This window comes from Condylostylus longicornis, unplaced genomic scaffold (assembly GCF_029603195.1).
Source record: "Condylostylus longicornis isolate FDR11 unplaced genomic scaffold, ASM2960319v2 ptg000109l, whole genome shotgun sequence".
Lineage (NCBI taxonomy): Eukaryota > Metazoa > Arthropoda > Insecta > Diptera > Dolichopodidae > Condylostylus > Condylostylus longicornis.
Window position 1 is genome coordinate 53,818 of NW_026578077.1, and position 21,025 is coordinate 74,842.

Consider the following 21,025-nt stretch of genomic DNA (forward strand, 5'->3'; position numbering starts at 1 on the left):
CCAACAGCCATACAATTACAATTCAGGGGAACGAACGAAGAAACACCCGTCGGGCCAAGTCAATAAATCGTAAGCAGCGGAAAATTTATAACTTAGAAACTTCCGAAGATGCAACACAGTATGAAAAACAACTAAGAGCCAATTATGAGCACGAATCAGAGTAATCGGAATGCAAAGAAGAAGACGAGTTAAATTTTATATTCCCAGCCTCTCATCACCTGTATCGATAAACTCAAGAAATTTGAAAAATTCTTCAAAATAAGAAACAGATCGGATTTTTTTTTTTTTGTGAAAAGAAAACTTCCTTTTATTCGGAATAAAATACTTTTTTTTTTTTCGCTAATATATTTCGTGCGCTACATACGCACTTTATCAAAGCTGATTTTCTTCTAATTAAGACAACAAACAATAAAAATTGAAATCTAGTAAAATTAGGAATATTATACCTGACTTAATCTAGAATTTGATTATTTTTTTTTTTTTTGTTATTTACAAACTAAATTTATACCTGTTTTAAACCTTAAAACTGGTCAAATAATTAATTTAAAGAGCCAAGTAGTCGCGTTACCTTCGTCCGTATTTAGTAGGTAGTCCTTGTTTGATTTGTATATCTGGATTTACAAAGAAATGGGAGCTTCAGATGATGACTTCAATAGACTACTTATGAAAATAAAGGCCGGCGAGAAATGCATGAAAATAAGAAAAAGAATGATTTTAAACAATAAATTGAGACGTCTGGGATCTTTAAGGATTGTGCAACAACCTGTTAAACCGATGAGCATTGAAACACATCCCATCGAGAACTTAGTAGTTAATAAATCGTCTTACACGTTTAGCACGAAGGAAATGGACCTTCTCAACAAAGGACTAAAATATGCAATCACACCCAAGCGAACTGATAAGGAAGACATCATAGCAGACGTGGAGACAGCCATAAAAGGAGCGGATCATGGAGCCAAGGAGAACATTAGGAAAGAAGTATACAAAGTACTAAGAGGAAGCAACAACACCAACAGCAACCTAGATAACAAAACCAAAAGTGAACGTGCAACGGTGAAAAGTTTGAATGAAAAGCCAGTGTATTACATAAAAGCAGACAAGGGAAACACTATGGTTATTATGAACAAGGACGATTACGATGAAAAGATCTTAGATAAAATTAATAACGGAAATTTTAGAAAAATTAGGACCAACCCTTTAAAGGAATCAGCAATGAAGGTTAAGAAAGCTTTAAAGGAGTGTAAGTTTCTGGACTTCAACATCAACGACTTGACGATGCCGAATCCATCAGTTCCGAAACTGGTGTGTCTACCAAAAATTCACAAGGAAGGTGAGTAGTTCAGAGAGATCATTTCCGCTAACGGCGCCCCAACATACAAAATTACGAAGTGGCTCGTGAAAAGATTTGGGGAAATGGATTTCCGTTCCTGTTCTATTAAGAATAGCGAGGAATTTATAGAAAAAACGAAAGGCTTAAAGATGAATTAATGGTATCGTTCGATGTCAAAGCGCTCTTTCCCAGTGTTCCAGTTAACGAAGCTCTTGAATATTTGAAAGTGTGGTTATCAACACAAGAAGGAGAAACAGAAAATTGGAACAACAAAGTAAAAGAATACCACAAATTAGCAAGACTTTGCATGGAGGAGAATTACTTCGAATTCAGAAACGAGATGTACAGAACAACATCGGGAGTATCGATGGGCAATCCACTTTCACCATTTATCGCAGAACTATTTATGTCCAAATTGGAAAAAAGAATGGAGGAGGATTCTCTGATGCCTAGAGTATGGATACGGTATGTTGATGACGTCTTCGCGATAGTGGACAAGGAAGAACTGGAGAATATAAACAGATGCATCAACAAATTACATAGAAACATCGAATTTACATTCGAAATTGAGGAAAATGGAGTGTTACCTTTTTTGGACATACTGGTGAAAAGAAAATCTGAAAAAATTGGATTCAAGATATATAGGAAAAAAACAACAGCACAAAGATGCATTTCAAAGGACTCGTACCATTCAACGAAACATAAAATGGCGGCAATCAACTGTATGATCCATAGAATGCTAACCACACCGATGGACAGACACGACTATAGATCAGAAGTAAACTTCATTTTGGACACGGCTATGAAGAACGGTTATTCTACTGAACGTATTAACAAACTCATTAGGAAGAAAAAACGAAAAATTGAGCAGGAGAATATGAGCACATTGTTTAAACAGAACCGGATGTTGGAAGAAAAAAGAACAACATGGGCATCTTTAAGTTATGATCATCACTGTACAAACTCGATAAATAAACAACTAAGGAAACACAATATTCGGACATCGGAAACCAATAGTAAATATCAACTTAGGAGTTTGTTAAATTCGGCTAAGGATAAATTGAAGATACATGAAAGATGCGGTGTGTACAAAATCAATTGTAATAATTGCGATAAATTTTACATAGGACAAACGAAGAGACCCGTTACAACAAGACTTAAGGAACATTTAAGTGAAATAAAACGTGCAAGGAGAGTAGGATTTAACCGGATTTTCGATTCTATGGTTGCAAAACACATTTATGAAACGGATCACACAATCACAGAAGATAACTTAAAGGTATTAAAAGAGGTAAAAGGAAAGCACAGGAGAGAAGTTCATGAAAGCATGCAGATATACAAATCAAACAAGGACTGCCTACTAAACACGGACGAAGGTAACGCGACTACTTGGCTCTTTAAATTAATTATTTGACCAGTTTTAAGGTTTAAAACAGGTATAAATTTAGTTTGTAAAAAACAAAAAAAAAAAAAAAAATAATCAAATTCTAGATTAAGTCAGGTAGATTATATTAAGTCAGGTATAATATTCCTAATTTTAATAGATTTCAATTTTTATTGTTTGGTGTCTTCATTAGAAGAAAATCAGTGCGTATGTAGCGCACAAAAAAAAGTATTTTATTCCAAATAAAAGAAAGTTTTCTTTTCACAAAAAAAAAAAAAAGAATTACATTTCGGAAAAATTATCAGCCATTGAAAAAAAAAATTTGCTAAAAATTGTACATTACTACAGAGTACCTCGAATGATGGATAGAGAATTGGAAGTAATGGATAGAGAACTTAGAATGATAGTAATGGATAGAGAGAATATCCGGATACCTACAACAGGAACATCGAAATTTAACATTTAAAGAAATAATAAACAACGTGGTCGACCGCTACAATAACAGCATTCACTCCGTTACTGGAAAAAAACCGTCAAACGTTTTTTATAGAAGAACGCAACGAATTAATTACCAAAACTTAATAAATTTCCAAGAAACGGTTCATGAACATCTTCCCGAAAAAACTCATAAAAGCCAAAAAGACAAAATAAATAGAGAAAGGAATAAAAGGAAACAACCTAAATCATACGAGCCTGGAAAAGCTATTTTCGTTGTCGATAAACAAATAAAGAACAAGAACAAACCCCTTTATAAAAACGAAATAATAGCTAGGAATAACAATGTTACAGTCACAACCGAAAACGGAAGGAAAAATTCATAAAGCATACATAAAGAATTATCCCAACTAACAAAACATTTTTCTCTTTTCAGCCTTATTTAGCGTATCAGCAGCTTTTCAAATATACGATTTCAAGTCACCCATCATGACATATTTCAATGATCAAAAGTGGAAGCAAATCAGTTAAATTTCAACAAGTTTACCAAAACACAATTCACCTTCCAAATTCAAAAAACCGAAGATTTAATTAAAGAACTGACGTAACACTCCGCCATAAGGAAACAATCAATAAATTGGATTGGCAGCGCTTGGACATGGTTAGCAGATAACCCTGATGCGACCGAAGCTAATCACCAAAAGAAAAGAAGCTAATCACCAAACTCTTTTAAACCAAGTTATTCTGATAAAAAAAGAAATAAAAGAAATCGTAACAGCAATCCAATTATCCAAGGGAAAAATAGTGAACACCAATTTATTAAATAAAGAGGAAATCAACCAATTTATTTCTGAAATGAAAACATTACCGTATTTCAATGTTATTGATGCAATCGAGTATCCACCAGAGTCACCACTAAAATTAATAAGCAATTGCATCTAACATACAAAAGTCTACTAACGAACCTCAATCAAATTTTTGGCATTAGAAACGAATGTAACAAACAAATAGGAAAATTACATAATTATCACTGATCCCTAAAATTTTGAGTAACAGCAGCAATACCTGTTCAACGAAAGACAATCATTCGAAATAATCAATGAAAATACAATATTCCTCAATAATTTCAATGGGACAGTCAAAGCTAACAACACTACAAAAACCTTAACGATAACTTCGTCAACGAATTTTACAATAAAACAATTCCAATTAAAAACGAGAACTATACCAACAAAGAATTTCAATCGTCTCAAATCATTTTGCCACCAATAATGAGCGACAACCATTCCCAATAAAAAATTAAACTCAGCCTAGATTATCTGAATAATTTGGACTTAAGTAATGTCAAAGCGAGCTCACTACAACTTCAGCAATTAGCATAACAATCAATGACACATTCACCTTAATCATCACTACCATATTGCTAGCAGCGGCTATCAACAAATATCAAAACCCGAAAAAATTAATATATCTTTGAAAACGTCAGAATTAGGAAAACTGGAATCAAAACTCCAACCAGTAAAATTAAGCTTCTGATTCAGGTGGATGCGAATCTTCAAGGAGGGAAAACTTGCGAAAACTTTATTTTTATAATTCCCACACTAAATGCCTAACAAGCATTTTTAACTTTATTATTAACCTTAATAATTTTAATATTTGCTAAATAATCAATTATTTGCTATATGTTCAAAAATAGTAATTAAGTTTAGTAAAATTTATTATTATAATTGAATACATTATTTTTTTACAAAAACAAAAAATTGAACTATACAATCATCAACATATATTTTTTTTTCCTTTTTCACTCCTAGGAGGAGTATAGGGCTAGTGCATGATATCTATCAAGCCCTAGTTTCTATAGTCATAGAGAGTTAGCTAGGTAGGTGACTAGCCTACCGTAGTTTTTATTTATATTAAATATTTCAGTTTATTAATATTTACTGTTTATTTTTTTCTTAGTCTTTAGTATCGAATAATATGAATATTTGAAAATTACTTGTATAATATTTGCATATTAAGTTATATAATATTGAATATAATTTTTATAGTGACCTGACCGGGGTTTGACATATATAATTGGTTTTTATTTTTCCATTTACTTATCTATTTTACATTTACTATATAAGTAATAATACAAACCTTTTGAAAAATTTTATTAAATTAATTTATAAATACACAATCAATTTAAAACAAAAAAAAAAAACTACCTCAGAATTTCAAATATTCATTATATTTATATTCATAATATTATACAGCCACAATTTACTAATAAATTCATACGGTGTATTGAAAATTGATCATGTACTTTTTGTTAGGAAATATATTTTATACTAGGTATTTTCAAATAAATTAGAAATGTTTATATGGTGATTTGGGATGTTTGTAAAATAAAAAACGATTAAATACTAAAATATGCAGAAATTATTTTATTTCATTTAAATATTAATAAAATTACCTCAGAATTTCAAATATTCATTATATTTATATTCAAAATATTATACAGCCACAATTTACTAATAAATTCATACGGTGTATTGAAAATTGATCATGTACTTTTTGTTAGGAAATATATTTTATACTAGGTATTTTCAAATAAATTAGAAATGTTTATATGGTGATTTGGGATGTTTGTAAAATAAAAAACGATTAAATACTAAAATATGCAGAAATTATTTTATTTCATTTAAATATTAATAAAATTAAATTTCTTGTTCTTACAAACTAGTAACTTATTATAGGTAACAAATTACATTATAGTAAATTACAGGTAACAAAATATTTTTCAGTTAAAACCAAAATAATAAATACATAACAAAATTGTTTTTGAAAAAACTGCTTGACATATTTACATAAAAAATTGAAATTTTTAATCAATATTTCTTAAAACTAATAATATTTGATGAGAAAAGAAATTCATTTTATGACATAAATGTGCCTATGTATTCAACTACATTCACAAAATTTTTTAATTTTCTTTTATAATAGATTAAATTACATGCTTATTTCAATTGTTAAAATCTTAACATTAGTAGGAACTTGATTAAATTATATTTGCCACAGGCAACAAAATAAAATTTAAAGTTCTTACAAATTAAAAACACTTCAGCGGTGTAGAACTTCTTTGTCCTAATGCTTGTATCCATTTGTCCCTGATGACTTCGTTCTTTGGCAAAGTAAATGTAGGTATAGCATTTACGTTCTCCTTTTCTCGAAGACTATTGCTTCTGCATCCTTTAACGCAACAATTTCCGGGCATTTCTATTTATATGAACGTAATCAAATATACTATTATATTTTATTTCAATATGATTACAAATAAAACTTTAAAAAGTACACCAAATCTTAATAATTTATTAAGTGATTTTTCTTTTTAAATAAATTTTAGTACTATTTTTTCAAAATCCACTTTGTTTCATACAAAATATGACAAACAAAAAAAAAAAGTTATTTAATAACACGAAAAATAAATATAATTAAAATTAAATTTTAAACACGAAATAAATTATTTTACCGCACAGCGACGCAGCCCTCCCGTACGAAATTTATATATGAACTAAAGAATACCATAGTCTCAGTTTTTGTACAATAATCAATAGACACAAAACAAATACAAAAATATTAACATGTTTTGTACATTATAGGAATCTATGGTATGCACTCACATAAACACTTATACTAATCCAGTGTGTATAAAAATTACAATATTGTGATTCACATCCTATTTTTTTCTTTATCCACAATTTATTTTGCTCGGTGCATACAGTGGTGTTAACATAAAATTTTGAACATAATTTTTTTTTTTTTGGTTTTAACAAAAATTTAATTTAATTTTTTTTGTGTGAACATGTTCTTGAAATAGTTGATTTTCCTTTTAAGAGTAAATTCTACTTAAAGCTTTGGCTTTGAAATTTCTTTTGAAATTTTTTTTTCCTTTTTTTTTTTACCTTGTAAAAAATTTTTGATTCTTTTAACGTAATATCCCGAATTTTTATTTGAAAAATTTTTCTTTTATTTTTTTTTTTATTAACGCACTTAATAGTAATAGCGTTGGTGCTTCATTTGGTTTGATTTGTCAAAGATATCTTTTCTTTTTAATTTTTTTTTTTAATTTGTTTAGATTTGTTTTTAACATAAGTAGCCCGGATCGCGCCTCGATTTCGGATCTTCCAATAAAACAGAACCACAAATCGATGTGGTTAATACAAGCTGAGGCGCAGTTCACTGCTTATCGTATAACAAGCGACGACACCAAATATTGTTTAACAGTTGCGGCGTTGCCTCCTGAATCTTGGCATTCCATTGTTGAAAACTTGTCGAATCGTCCTGATGTGAATCGACATATATTTATGAAGCCGGTATTTATTAAACGGCATTTAATTTCCGAGACTAAACGTTACGATTACGGAAACTGCTGCAATTTATTAATGTCGCACCAGCGTCAATTGGAAATAAACCCCTTTCCCAACTGTCCGAGATTGCCGATAAAATTTTTGAGGCTCATTAAAACTCAAGCGTTCTCGCTATTGTCGATCCAAATAGCAAAGTCGACGCCACAAAATGTCGTCGTCCCGGCAAAACTGATCCAGGGCACCCCGTTGGACCGAATATCGCGGCTAGCAGTACAAATTATAACAGCTGCCTTTCATAAAAGATAGTACGAATACTACACGATGCATCTTAGTGTTTCTAAAGCATTTTTCAAAATAGATCTTGCAAGAGCATATTATCTCATCCTCGTTGCTGATTTCGATATTCACAAGATGGCCATTACAACTTTTTTCGGTCTTTCCGAATTTGGTATAATGGCTTTCGGTTAGCTTTATGAATGAGGTTTTTCGAGGTTCGGACTTTGTCTTTGTTCATATCGATAACACACTCATTTCATCTCCTGATAAAGTCCAGTTGCGTACTTTATTTGAAAGGTTCAGGGAATACGGTATAACGATTAACGCGTTGAAATGTTTTCGGTGTTGCGAAGCTTGACTTTTTGAGTCACCGTATTACACCGAGACGAGGCATCTCGACCACATAGCCCAACTTACGACCAAGAAGACATTCGTCTTACTCGTGGAAAGGATAATGTTGTTGCGGATAGTTTATCGCGTTTCTTAGAAATTTCCCTGTTGATCCCGATAGTTTTGACCTTAATCGCGCAAATGCAGGAAAGGATCAATTTTGGGCAAACTTAGATTACCTGATCTTGAGCTTTATTGTGAAACATCTGCGAACAATAATAGGAATTACGTTCCGAGCCTTTTACGTCGGACCATATTCAATTCTTTACATAACTAAATCCATCCTGATACCCGTGCGACAAGAAAGCTTTTTATATCCAGGTAACTTTGGCCAAATATAAATCGTGACTTTTAGACAAAGACTAGTCTTCCATGCCAGAAGTCCGAAGTTCATCGTCATAAAAGTTCATAATTGCAAACTTTTGATATCCCGACACGAAGATTTGGACACATACATATTGACCTAGTGGGTCCTTTTCCGATTTCTGATGGAAAATCTTACATATTAACTATTGTTAATCGGTTTATGCAATGGCCCGAAGCTTATCGCCTTGCAGATGTTACCGCATTTACGGTGGCCAGGACCTTCGTTACCTAATATATAAACCTTTCACAATTCGGGATTCGGGATAAAAATTGTCCCGTTATCTTGTAATTAAATACATCATTCTCGTCTTTAATAATTCATTCGGTGTTCTGGATATCACAGAAAACAATAGTGAATTTCAAAAGATAAAATGTGAAATTAGATTCAACCTGAAGTTTTTTTTTATTGTAAATAAAATTACGCATAACAATGTAGATTAATAAAAAATTAGAATTTAAGAAGAATGAAATAAAAACTGAAGTTAAAAAAAAAAGAACATATTTTATTTCTAAAGCAAAAAGTAAAAATAACATGGTGGTCATTTTTATTACTTTAAGAATACGTGTAAATTCGTCAACTGTCAATTTCTCTGAGGGTCCAGGCCTGTATTTCTGTAAGCCGTTGGTAATACTTATTATATTTAGGGTATGCGTATAGCATACGATTTCTATGCAAAAGGTCTCAGGTTCGAACTCTTGAAAATGCGAATTGTTATATGAAGGTTTTCTTATTGATAATTTTATTTTTATTATTTCAAATTTATATGGATTTATATGGATTTAACAAAAGGATTTAGTACCCCAGGTGGTAATTCAACTACGTTGGAGAATCTACCCTCTTCGGAGGTCGGCTCTACGGATTCTGGGGAGAGCCATTTATTGCATTTGATTGATCAGTTCAGGGGGAACGCGAAAACCCGGCGTTCACCACCTACATCTGATGTGCGGATTTTAGAAAAGAATAGAAATAGAGAAGGTGGACTACCGAACATTCAAGCTCCACAGATCAATAAGGGTATAAACATGAGTAAAGCTCAAGACAAAGAAAGTGATGATCAGAATGCTGACATACACAAAAGGATTAGCCAACTGGAACAGTTCTGTGTGGCTTTGAAAAGCGAGGTTCTTCAACTGAGGGCTGAAAATGAGAAGCTAAAGAACGAGAAGCATACGCAAATTACAAACAATAAGTCTAATGTGGGCAGTCATAAAGAAAAAGACGCTGCACCACGAGCAAAGCAGGTGAGGTCAGTCTTAGACGCCTACTCAACAGATGAGGAGGAACTCGCCAGAGAAACGGATTGGATCCTAAAACAAAAGAGGTCAAGTAAAAAAAGAAAAGCGGAATCGTCTAACGGAAGTGGTTCAGGTGACAACCAACGCTGAGAAAGCGGATGTTCCTGATTCTAAAAGTCGAGGCAATGTTACGAAAAACTCTAGGCCGCCTCCAGTAGTCATAAGTAATGTGGTTGACTATAATAAAATAGAGTCAACATTAAAAACTAAGGACATCAATTATAAGGTTAAAATGATGAACAACAATCAATTTAAGCTTATTGTAAATTCCGAAATGGACTACAGGAATCTTACCAGAGCTATGAATGGATCTGGACTAGAATGGCATACCTATGAAAACAAGCAGGCCAGACCAATAAAAGGCATGGTAAGAGGTCTTCACCCCAGTTGTAAACCGGAAGATATAAAGGAAGACCTAAGCTCTAGGGGTTATAAAATCTTAGATGTAACCAATAAAATTAAAAAAATGAAAGAAAATTGGGAAAAACATTATGGTGCCTCTACCGCTGTTTATGTTAACATTCTTAAATGAAGAAGAGATGAAAAAATATGTAAAATCGATTACATAAACAGGATGAAAGTTAGGATAGAGGCACTTCGAAAGGACAGGACCATTCCGCAGTGTAAAAGGTGTCAAAGGTATAACAAACACAAAAATTTTGCCAGAGAGAACCGAATTGTGTTAAATGTGCAGGCAGGCACTTAACATCAGATTGCAGTAAGCCAAAGAGTACTGGAGGCCCACCCAGCAAACTATAGGGGATGCCTTGTAGCTAAGGAACTGCAAAAACGTAGAAATTTGAACAGCAACAAAAAACAGAAGAATTCTGAACGGCCACCGAGGAAATTCACCTCGAGAATAGTCTCGAAAGATGTAACATACAGGGACGTTCTCCAAACGAAAACTGATGACGGTGGCACGCGCAATAAAATAAGGGCCAGTGACGTGAATGTTTTGTATAAAATGCAAAATATGATGCAGAACATGCTAGATATGATGGACAAAATCTCTCAGAGATTGAGTATTTTAGAGAGCGAAGGGAAAAAATCGAATACCAAAAGACCTGGTAAATGATGGCACCAGGTAATTTCAAAATACCAACATGGAATTGCAATGGTATTGCAAATAAAAGGGACATGCTTGAAGTTTTTCTGCATACACAGAATATATACGTGTGCCTCGTAACTCAAACACATATGACCTTAAGAGGCAGGATTCGGTTTCCAGGTTATAGAATTTACAACTCGAACCATCCTGGAAATATAGCGAAGGGCGGAACGGCGATAATAATAAAAGAAAATGTGGTGCATTGGGATCTGCACCAGATGCAAACCGAGGAAATGCAAATGACAGCGGTTCTGATCACTTCGACTAAGCATAAATTTAGAGTGACTGCATTATATTGTCACCCTAGATTTAGAATTACAGCAGAAATGTTTCAATGCGTTCTGACAGACCTGGGCGATAGATTTATATTGGGGGGTGACTTTAACGCCAAGCACACTGATTGGGGTGCAAAGCATACTTCAACTAGAGGAAGAGATCTTAGGAAAGCAATTGCCGGCACGGGGTGCCTTTTTCATTCTACTGCGAAGCCAACGTATTGGACAACCGATGTTAATTAGTGTCCAGATTAAATAGATTTCTTCATAACGAAACGGATTGCGAAAAATTTCATCGAGGTACATGATAACTACGATCTTGACTCCGATCATTCGGTGGTTATTCTTATACTTAAGGAAAATATAGTTATAAAATGAACGAAACCTGCGCTGACATATGGAACTACAGATTGGTCAAGATTTCGCTTAGAGATTGAACGACAAATAGATCTAAGGAAAAGAATAAGAACGACCCAGCACATAGATGAGGAGGCCGAAAACTTTACGAAAATTATTCAGTATGCGGGTTGGAGTAGTTCCAAAATTAACGTTATTAGGAGGTGGGGCATTAACTATCCCTCACATATACTAGCAAAAGTAAAACGAAGCAGGCGGGCGAGAAAAAGGTGGCAGCAAACGCGTGATCCTGCTGATAAAATCAGATATAATCATGAATCGCAGCAACTAAGACGCTGTATTAGAAAATACAAAGAGGATTCGGTTGCTGATTATGTTCAAAATTTGACGGCGTGTGAGAAAACCAATTACTCACTGTGGAGGGCAACAAAGAAAATGAAGCAACCTATCAAACATCTCGCTTCTATTAAAAACAAAGATGGAACGTGGGCAAAAACTGACAAGGACAAGGCAAATGCGTTTGCGGATCATTTGGCCGATATATTCTGCCCGCATGACAGCCGGAGTGTGTATGAAAATGAGGAATCTGCTTTTGTTGGAGATAGCGTGACTATTCCAATTGTCAAGGAAAGAGAGGTCATAGAAGAAATCAGGACTCTTAAACCTAAAAAGGCCCCAGGATTTGACCTAATAACGGCCGATATTTTGAAAGAATTACCCAAAAGGGGTATAACGATGCTTACGCGCCTAATAAATGCGTGTATAAGGTTCAATTACGTGCTTGAAATTTGGAAAGTTGCAGAGATAATCATGCTGCACAAACCTGGCAAACCTATAGACAAGGCGACTTCTTATAGACCAATCTCATTGTTGCCTATGATTTCAAAACTACTAGAGAAACTTTTATTGAGAAGACTCCAGCCTATAATTGAAAGTAAAAGGCTAATCCCGAATCATCAATTTGGTTTTCGTCGCAACCACTCAACCATAGATCAGATTCATAGAATAACTGACCTAATAGAAAATTCACTGGAAGAAAAAGCAGTATGTTCTATCATATTTTTGGACGTAGCCCAGGCCTTCGATAAGGTTTGGCATTGTGGATTAATAAAAAAACTTAAGCGATTACTACCAAGGCAGTATGTTGACCTGCTCGAATCTTACCTGACTAATAGGGTATTTCGACTTAAACAGGAAGAGGAGTACTCTTCGCTTAGGGATATCAAGTCGGGGGTACCACAGGGGAGTATATTGGGCCCGATATTATACTTGCTATACACGTGTGATATTCCTGAATCGGAAGGAGTGACAACAGCTACATTTGCTGATGATACAGCAGTTACCGCAATTGGACGAAATAAAAATGATTCTACACAAAAATTGCAAAAGGCCAGTGATGAGATCTCAAAATGGACTAGAAAGTGGAATATAAAACTTAACGAGGTGAAATCAGTACATGTAAATTTCACTAATAGGAAAATTGACAATTCATTTTCAGTTCAAATAAATGGCGTCTTAATTCCGTCCGCAAACACGGCGAAGTATTTGGGAATGACGTTGGACGCGAAGCTCGGATGGAAGGAGCACATAAAGAAAAAGAGATCTCAACTAGAGGAGGAATACAGAAAGTTTGAATAGCTTTTGGGGAGGCGTTCTAAATTGACGATATACAACAATGTTTTGATATATAATCAAATATTTAAGCCTGTCTAGGCTTACGGTATTCATTTGTGGGGCTGCGCTGCGCAGACTCATATCCAATCTATACAAAGATTTCAAAATAGGGTATTACGGGACATTGTAAACGCCCCTTGGTATGTCCGTAATGCCGATATACACAGGGATCACACGATCCTACGTGTCACAGACGAAATTAAAAAGCAAGCAGCCAATCATAAAATGCGTTTATCCAATCATGTCAACGTCGAGGCGGCTCGATTGGTTAACAATCAAAACTTTGTTAGGAGACTTAAACGTACGAGACCTCTCGAGTTAGTTTAAAGTTTTTTATCTGGAACAGTGAGTACTTAGTACACTATTGTGCCAGATCAAAAACTTGTAAATAATCAAAAAGGTTAGAGCAAAATTAATGGTTAGTCGTTTTCGAGTAGTTTTATAGTTTATTTCGAGGAGGGTGTTTTTTAGTGGATTAAAGTTCCACACTACTGCTTTTCGTCTGGCAGTGTCTTTCGAGATTTTTCACCTTCCTCGCGGTAAAAAAGAAAAAAAAAAAAAAATATGGATAGCAAGAATTCCAGCCGCCGTCCCGCTCACTCCCTCTAATGATGTTCTGTGACCACGTTTTACAACATACTACTATATCTTATGAAGGTAACGTGTTAAATGTGATCAGAAAAACATGCGAAAAATGCATTTTTCAGACATTTCATACAAATTCTAAATTATACATAGGCACTACACTAAAAAACTATTTGTGAATATTATTGGTATGAAAAATATGTGAAAAATACATTTTACCCATATTTTTCATACCAAATGAACTCATTCGCGAAAAATGTTTTTTTGTATAAAGTTTCCGTAGGGTGTAAAGTTTCGAAAATTTAGAAAATAACAAAGTTTTTCTTTTTTTTTTGAAAAAAAAAATGTATGTATGTACATACAATATTTTTAGCACAAGGCTTTTTACATTGAACGAAAGAACTTCCTTGGAATTTGGGCAAAAATCCATTGAAAAACTAATTTTAATTCATCAAATTAATATAATTTTTTTAAAATTTTTCAATTATTTTAAAAAATATTCACAAAATTACATATAAATTAAATAAGTTGCATAAAAACTCCGTTTTAACAAATACTTTTATACAGATGTTTTTTAATAAACGCGATGTTTGGTTAACCTGTTTAACGAAACGAGTTCATAAACTTACTTACATTTCTAACTTACCAAAAAAAATATTTCAATACTTTATATCAGCAGTTATTAGTAAAATTTGTTTTTTTTAGAGAATTACTGAAATGCAAAACAACAAAAAGTATGAACCAGAAATTCATAAACACAATATGTAGTGTCACAATATGTAGTTTAATAATGGTCAAAAATAAATTGCACATGTATTATATTATTATTTTGCAGATGTTCCATCAAAAATCAGTTAATACTAGGCTAATAATATCTAAATGTAATAGTCTTGCATATAGTTTTCCTTTATATTCCAATTTAAATATCCTTCCTGCTAGGCGCTTATATTTCTAAAGGGTTTTGAAAGAACTATTTCGTGGTAACAGTTTAATAAATTTTAGAAGTTCTAATTTATATAACTTCAGAATGGACAATGTCGTATTGGCTTTAGATACCTCTCATAATCCGTGACTTCAATAAAGCGCTTACGACGTAAATTTTACAAAGTATCAAATTCCAAAAAGTTTAGTAAAAGCTCTTGACATTATACACTTTTCTGAAATGCGTTTTATACGCATCCTATATAAAGTATAGGGAAAAATATTAAGAATTTTAAAAGCGACACAATAATTTCTGTAATTCATTCCAGTACAAGGTGGTAAAAAATGTGTATTCATATTATAAAAGCGAAGCGGAAAAAAAGTGTTTAAAAAAAATTATTATAATTTATGTGAAAAATAATAAAAATAAATTTTAAAAAGACGTATAATATTAAAAAAATTTTAAGTAGTTGTGGAAAAAAAAAATTTTTATAATAATGGGTAAACATTATTTGAAGTGTTTGGGATGACAAAAAGCCGACACGAAAATTTCATTTGTTGCCAAAAGATATGAAAAGGTAAATATGTACTTTTGAAAAAAGTACATATTTACCTTTTCACATCTTTACCTAATTTAATTTTATTTTATTTTAGTTCAATGTTTTTGATACACTCGTTTGTTTACAATATTTTGTTTCTTTCTTGCCTACACAACTCTTATTACCATCTATTTCTACAAAAATATGGAATATTTTAAGAATTTGGAAGCAAGATGCAAATGAAAACTAACGGAATGGAACGAGTCGAATTACTTATTAGTAGATATACTTTGGTTATTATAAGTAAAAAAATTTTTATCATAATTTTTTATGTATGTAGACGTTTTATAAAAAAATTTCCCGCATTATATTGTAGCTTTTTCTGTATATATATACCGATACTGCATTAGCTACTACAATTAGTTTGCATAGATTGCGGTATATAGTTTATATTTTCATTATCAAATTTTGTCATTTATGAAAATTGCATTATATGCTTGAAAAACATTATAACATAGTTAATATAGTATTGCACAAACTTACTAAAATTTGATTTTTTTGCACATTTAATTATTTTGTTTTTGAATTATATTTTTGAGTTGAAATCTATTTTTTATTGATATCATTTTATAGATAAAATTTTTATTGTCATTTTACATCAGGTCATCAAGTTTTTTTTTTAAAACGATTATATGGAACTTATTGTAATGAGTCGGTGACTAAAAAATAAACAAATAAAAAACATGTTAATAAAACATATATTTTTGACTTGGCCAGATGTTTTGTACGAGATAGAAATTGCTTGCAAATATGTTTCGAATAAAGAAGTGTGATAGAAGCTTCTAATTTTTCTCGACCGATATCGCGGCTGACAGAAAAACAGACCTGGACCCTAAGAGAGAGTGACAATGCACAGCTGACAAATTTACACGTATTCTTATGGGATCTATAGAGGACCCTTTTTACATCATAAATCTCTCAAAAGATCAACTTTTTTCAAATTTTAATTAGAAAAAGTTAAAATTCAATCTTTTTCTACTTAAAGTTTTGTGTTATTAAAAAATTAATTTAAAAGAAACCTTCCAGGTTCCATCCATTTTTTTTACTTTCTTTTCTTTCACATTGTTACTAAAGCTAATTTACTATCCTACCTAAACTATCGCATCAGTAACTTTGAAACTTACACGAGTTTCTTTATAATATTTTTATTATATTTGTTTTTATAGGGTACAACTTGGAATGATGCATCCTTTATAATGATTATAAAATTTTAAAAGCACTTTCACAATTATAGCACTTAAAATCACATAATTACAAACTTAAATTAAAATCTATTTTTCTAATAAATTTAAGTATTCTAAGTATTCTAGAATCAGAAAGGAAACGGATGGAACGCTGGAGAAATCTTCCGGGGCTGCGGCAGGCCAAAGCAACATAGGCGTGCCAAGATACCAAGATTTTATTACTTTATGCAACGAACGGGATGATTCAGAAACGTATACAACAGCTTATACCATCGGTGGAATCAAAAATGAGTAGAACTTTTGAGCAGAATGGGTGTCGAACCTCAAAGCTTTGTGAAGTACAAGGATTTTAACGAATTTCCACGAAATTTCTCCAAGTCTTTTTGTTTATAACTGCTCTTCCGAAAAAGATTGGGGTTTTAAACACAGAGTTTTTGAAAAAGCTAGTATTTGTAGCAGGACTAGTATTTGTACATATTTTACTTTTGGAAACATAAACACTCAAACTTTAGAAAATTTTCAAGTTTTTGAAATTTAGAACTAAAAAAGTTAGGATTATTTTATTTTCTTTATCCCTACAGTTGCAGGGATAACTTTAAAATTTATTTTATGCAATTTAGCCCAGTTTGTTAAGCTTTAATTTAGGTCATTAAACCTTAAAAAATTTTTTACAGAACAACAGCTACATAAATAATTGAATTTCATAAAATAAAAATAGTTAATAAAGTGTGAACTCAAATAAATGCTACTATTTCTGCTTTAATTTAAGGTTCTATAACTGTCAATTATTATTAATTTTTGTTGAAAACTGAATTTTAAGATTTTAATTGAATATGTATATGTATAAGATGAGAAAAATTTCTATTGCTAAATTTTTGGAGCTTTTCTTACAAATAAAATTTTTGAGAGGTGAAAAATGTATAGTAGACATGATATTGGATCAATTATATATTAAACATAGTATTGGATCAATTGTAGACCCCTCTTCTTTCTAAAGTTGGCATTAAAGATGGAATTTACTTTTTGGTACTTATGTTGAGAGATGAGAGAAGTGTAATAAGGTTAAAGTTGTAACAATTCGTATAAGTTTTCATCTGAGTATAGATCCTTTACGTGGTCGTAGTGCACTGTTACTCCATCTTTACAATCTACAATCCACAAGTCATGTATTCTACACTAAAAAATAGAGCATTAAATTTTTTTTCACTATATTATAATTTTTTACTCTCAATTTTCTCAGATACGCTGTCTGATATTGCGGTACAAAAAAATGCGGAAAAACTTGTATATATTTAATCAAAATTATAGTTAAAATTTTGAGTTGAAATTTGAATTTTCGATATGTTGTTCAGAAAACCCTAAATTTGATTTTAGTATAAAAATTTTTAGGTCTTGGTCAACTTTTCGTATAGAATACTCGAAATGAAAATCGTCATTTTTCCTAAATGACAATAAAAAAAATTATTCTTCAGAAATGTTATTTCGCCAAAAACACATCTATATGCAATTCTACAAATATATGTACATTCGCAAAAAAAGCAGAGCCCAGGCCTTGACTTTATATAAATACAAATTTGATATTTATATCAAGTCAGAGCCCAGGCCTTGACTTGATATAAATACAATGTACGTATACTTGCGTACATACATTTAAGTTTTTTTTAATTATTTGCCTATGTAAAGTAGTTCAATTAAACATAAATTTACTTACACTGATAACTCGTTGAAGTGCTTTGTTGTACACGGTGTTTGGGCTCTTTGACGAAAATAATTCTTTAGAAATTGTGTAAAACATAATTCCAGTAACTCCAAATCCTAGTACTATCACTCCAATATAGCTAGCAGTCTAGAAATATTGATAATGGCACTTAATTTCAGTTAAAAAATGTTGATCTTACTTTTGCATTTTCTTTAATTCTTTCTTTAATGGGCTTTATTTTGTCAGAAACCTCATTCTTTGGTTTATGGTTTGAATTTAAACTTGTGTTCGATTTATGCGAATTCAGTCTTGAAAAGTAGTAGTATATACAATTCCTAAAACGGAATTGCACAGCTTGTGTTATACAGCGATTCTGGCGTAATAACTTATTAAAAACCACCAAAGACATATTTTAAATATAACAAAAAGCACAAATTAAATCTTATTACATAAATTTGGATACATTGGACGTTATTAAAAATCTTAAAATTTCTATTGAAAATTTGTTAAACCCAGTTCTTTCATACAAACATGCGTATGGTATATATGTATGTATATATATATAATGTTTTTAACATTTGCAACAATTAATAGGGTAGTAACAAAATTGAATGTTTGAATTTGATACCTAATAATAATGCGTAACAAGAAGCGTTAGCTAAAGCAACTAGAGCAGGGATGGCAAATAGGGTTTGATCAAAGTGCCAAAATTTGGGGAAATTTATTGTCACACTTTTTCCCGTGCCAGCACAGTACCAAGTACAGGTATGGTTAGGTAAATACAATATTATGACAAGTTGTAATAATATTTATTTATACATATTATAGTTCAAGGTATAAAAATTAATAAATACAGATAGAAAAAATATTAATTTAATTTTTTATCAGAAACTTTTTGTTTCATATTACTTGCAAGAGTTTTTATGTCGGGCTGGTACATTGTTGACTGCAGAGTAATACATGCTGCCGAATCTTCCTCTGTCAATCTGTTTCTAGTCTTTGAATGTACATGATTCAAAACGGAAAAAAGACTTTCGCAAGAGTAAGTGGAAGAGAAAATCGTTAACAACGAGATTGCTAATTTTTTGACAGAATAAAAGGTATCTGGCATACTATTCCAAGCTTCTAAAATTTTACTTTCCATGAAACATTCTGATTCCACATTTTGGGATCGATGGCTTTCTAAATCTTCAACAAGCTTCCGCATATTCACAAATTTATTTACCCAAATTGGATTGGATTGCAGATCAATAATTTGCATTTCTAAATTATCTAATCGCATCCAATTATGGAGGTTATTGTCACAATCTTGCATATCAAATAAATCTGGGTAATTAATAATTTTTAAATAATTTTCGATCCTTTTAAAATCGAGAAATCTTTGTGCAAACTGTTGCTTAATAGAAACAAGAATATTTGTAAATTCATAGGTGAAATTCCAATTAGTTTTTTCAAAAATGTGTATTTCATCAAAAAAAACTTTTAGTTTTCGGAAATATTCAAATTTTCCAGATTCGATATCTCTAATGAAAATATCTAGTTTAACTTCAAACCCCTTTATAAGTCCAAACATAACTTCAATCGTCTTCCCACGCCCTTGCAATTTTTTATTTAGAGAGTTTAAATGTAATGTTAAATCAGTGAAAAACATTAATTTTGTTAGCCATTCTATGTCATCAAGTTCTTTAAAATCGACCCTATTGTTTTCACGCAAAAACAGACGTATTTCATCCAAGCAGCTCACAAATCTTTCTAACGATATGGCCCGGCTCAGCCAACGCACGTTATTGCACATTAAAAGAGTGTCATATCCACAATCGACATCATTTAAAAGTTTTTTAAATTGTCTTTTGTGCATATCACGTGCAACAATAAAGTTTATAATTTTATTAACTTTTTCTGAAACTTCTTTTAAATCGCTAGTACCTACTTTTGCACAAAGCATTTGCTGGTGAATGATGCAATGAAATCTTATAATCGGATGTCCTACATGTTCTTGAAATAAATTAACAAACCCTGTTGCCGGACCAGTCATATTAGGTGCTCCATCCGTTGTAATAGAAACAATTTTTTTTAAATTGAGATTAGGGCTTTTTAATTCATTAACAACAACTTCACAAATATCTGCACCTCTTGTTCTTTCCGGTATATTTGCTAATTTCAACAGCTCCTCGCGTATTTCATTCCCTTTTGAATAACGTGCAAAAATTGCTAATCGGGCAGACGAGTTTATGTCAGTTGTTTCATCCAAACAAATTGAGAAGAAATCGCAACTATTAATATCGGTTTGAAGTTGTTCGGAAATATTAATGCTCATTTTTAAAATTCTTTGTTTAATAGTATTTCTACTCATCTGTAATTCTTGTATTCTTTGGAGAATTTTTTCCTTATTATTAAAATCTTGGAACAAACTGGAAGCAGCTTTTAACATAAGTGTTTTTATAAACGTTCCGTCAGAAAATGGTTTCGAGTGTTTAGTAATCAAATAAGAAATTTCAAAACTCGCTTCTGTTATATTATTAGGAGTTTTCACAAATCTTGAAAACAAATTTGACTGTTTTTCAACATCTTTTAATCGTTGTGATATTAATTCTCTTCTTTCGGCAATATTTTTTTCAGAAATTTCCCTGTGATTAGTTTCAAAATGTCGTTTAATAGAAGATGTTCGACATACAATAACTTCGGAACACAGACCACAACGACTCTTATCTCCATGTTTAATAAAGCCGTAATCAATTGTCCAAGATGGTAAAAAACTGCGAACATCCTGTAGTTTTTGTTTTTTTATTGGTGACAT

General features: G+C 31.8%; 2 protein-coding genes across 3 annotated transcripts in view; both read right to left on the reverse strand.

The window, feature by feature from the left end:
• LOC129614447 (mitochondrial import inner membrane translocase subunit Tim21) overlaps positions 1–18,799 on the reverse strand; it is a 58,726-nt gene extending 39,927 nt beyond the window's left edge. The window contains exons 1-2 of one of the 2 annotated variants that reach the window (XM_055529033.1): positions 18,428–18,793; positions 18,241–18,375 (exon numbers count right to left, since the gene is read on the reverse strand). In XM_055529033.1, the coding sequence (XP_055385008.1) occupies positions 18,241–18,375; positions 18,428–18,637 (345 nt within the window). In that variant the 5' untranslated portion in view covers positions 18,638–18,793. Of the gene's footprint in view, positions 1–18,240; positions 18,376–18,427 lie in introns of both variants that reach the window. The other variant, XM_055529034.1, reaches the window with a different exon arrangement.
• A 421-nt stretch (positions 18,800–19,220) lies between these two features.
• On the reverse strand, positions 19,221–21,025 carry LOC129614450 (zinc finger BED domain-containing protein 5-like). Its single transcript, XM_055529038.1, has 4 exons — positions 20,347–21,025; positions 20,012–20,271; positions 19,342–19,624; positions 19,221–19,225 (listed from the first exon to the last, which is right to left on the reverse strand). Exons 1-4 carry the CDS (start codon positions 21,023–21,025, stop codon positions 19,221–19,223), a joined length of 1,227 nt encoding a protein of 408 aa, XP_055385013.1.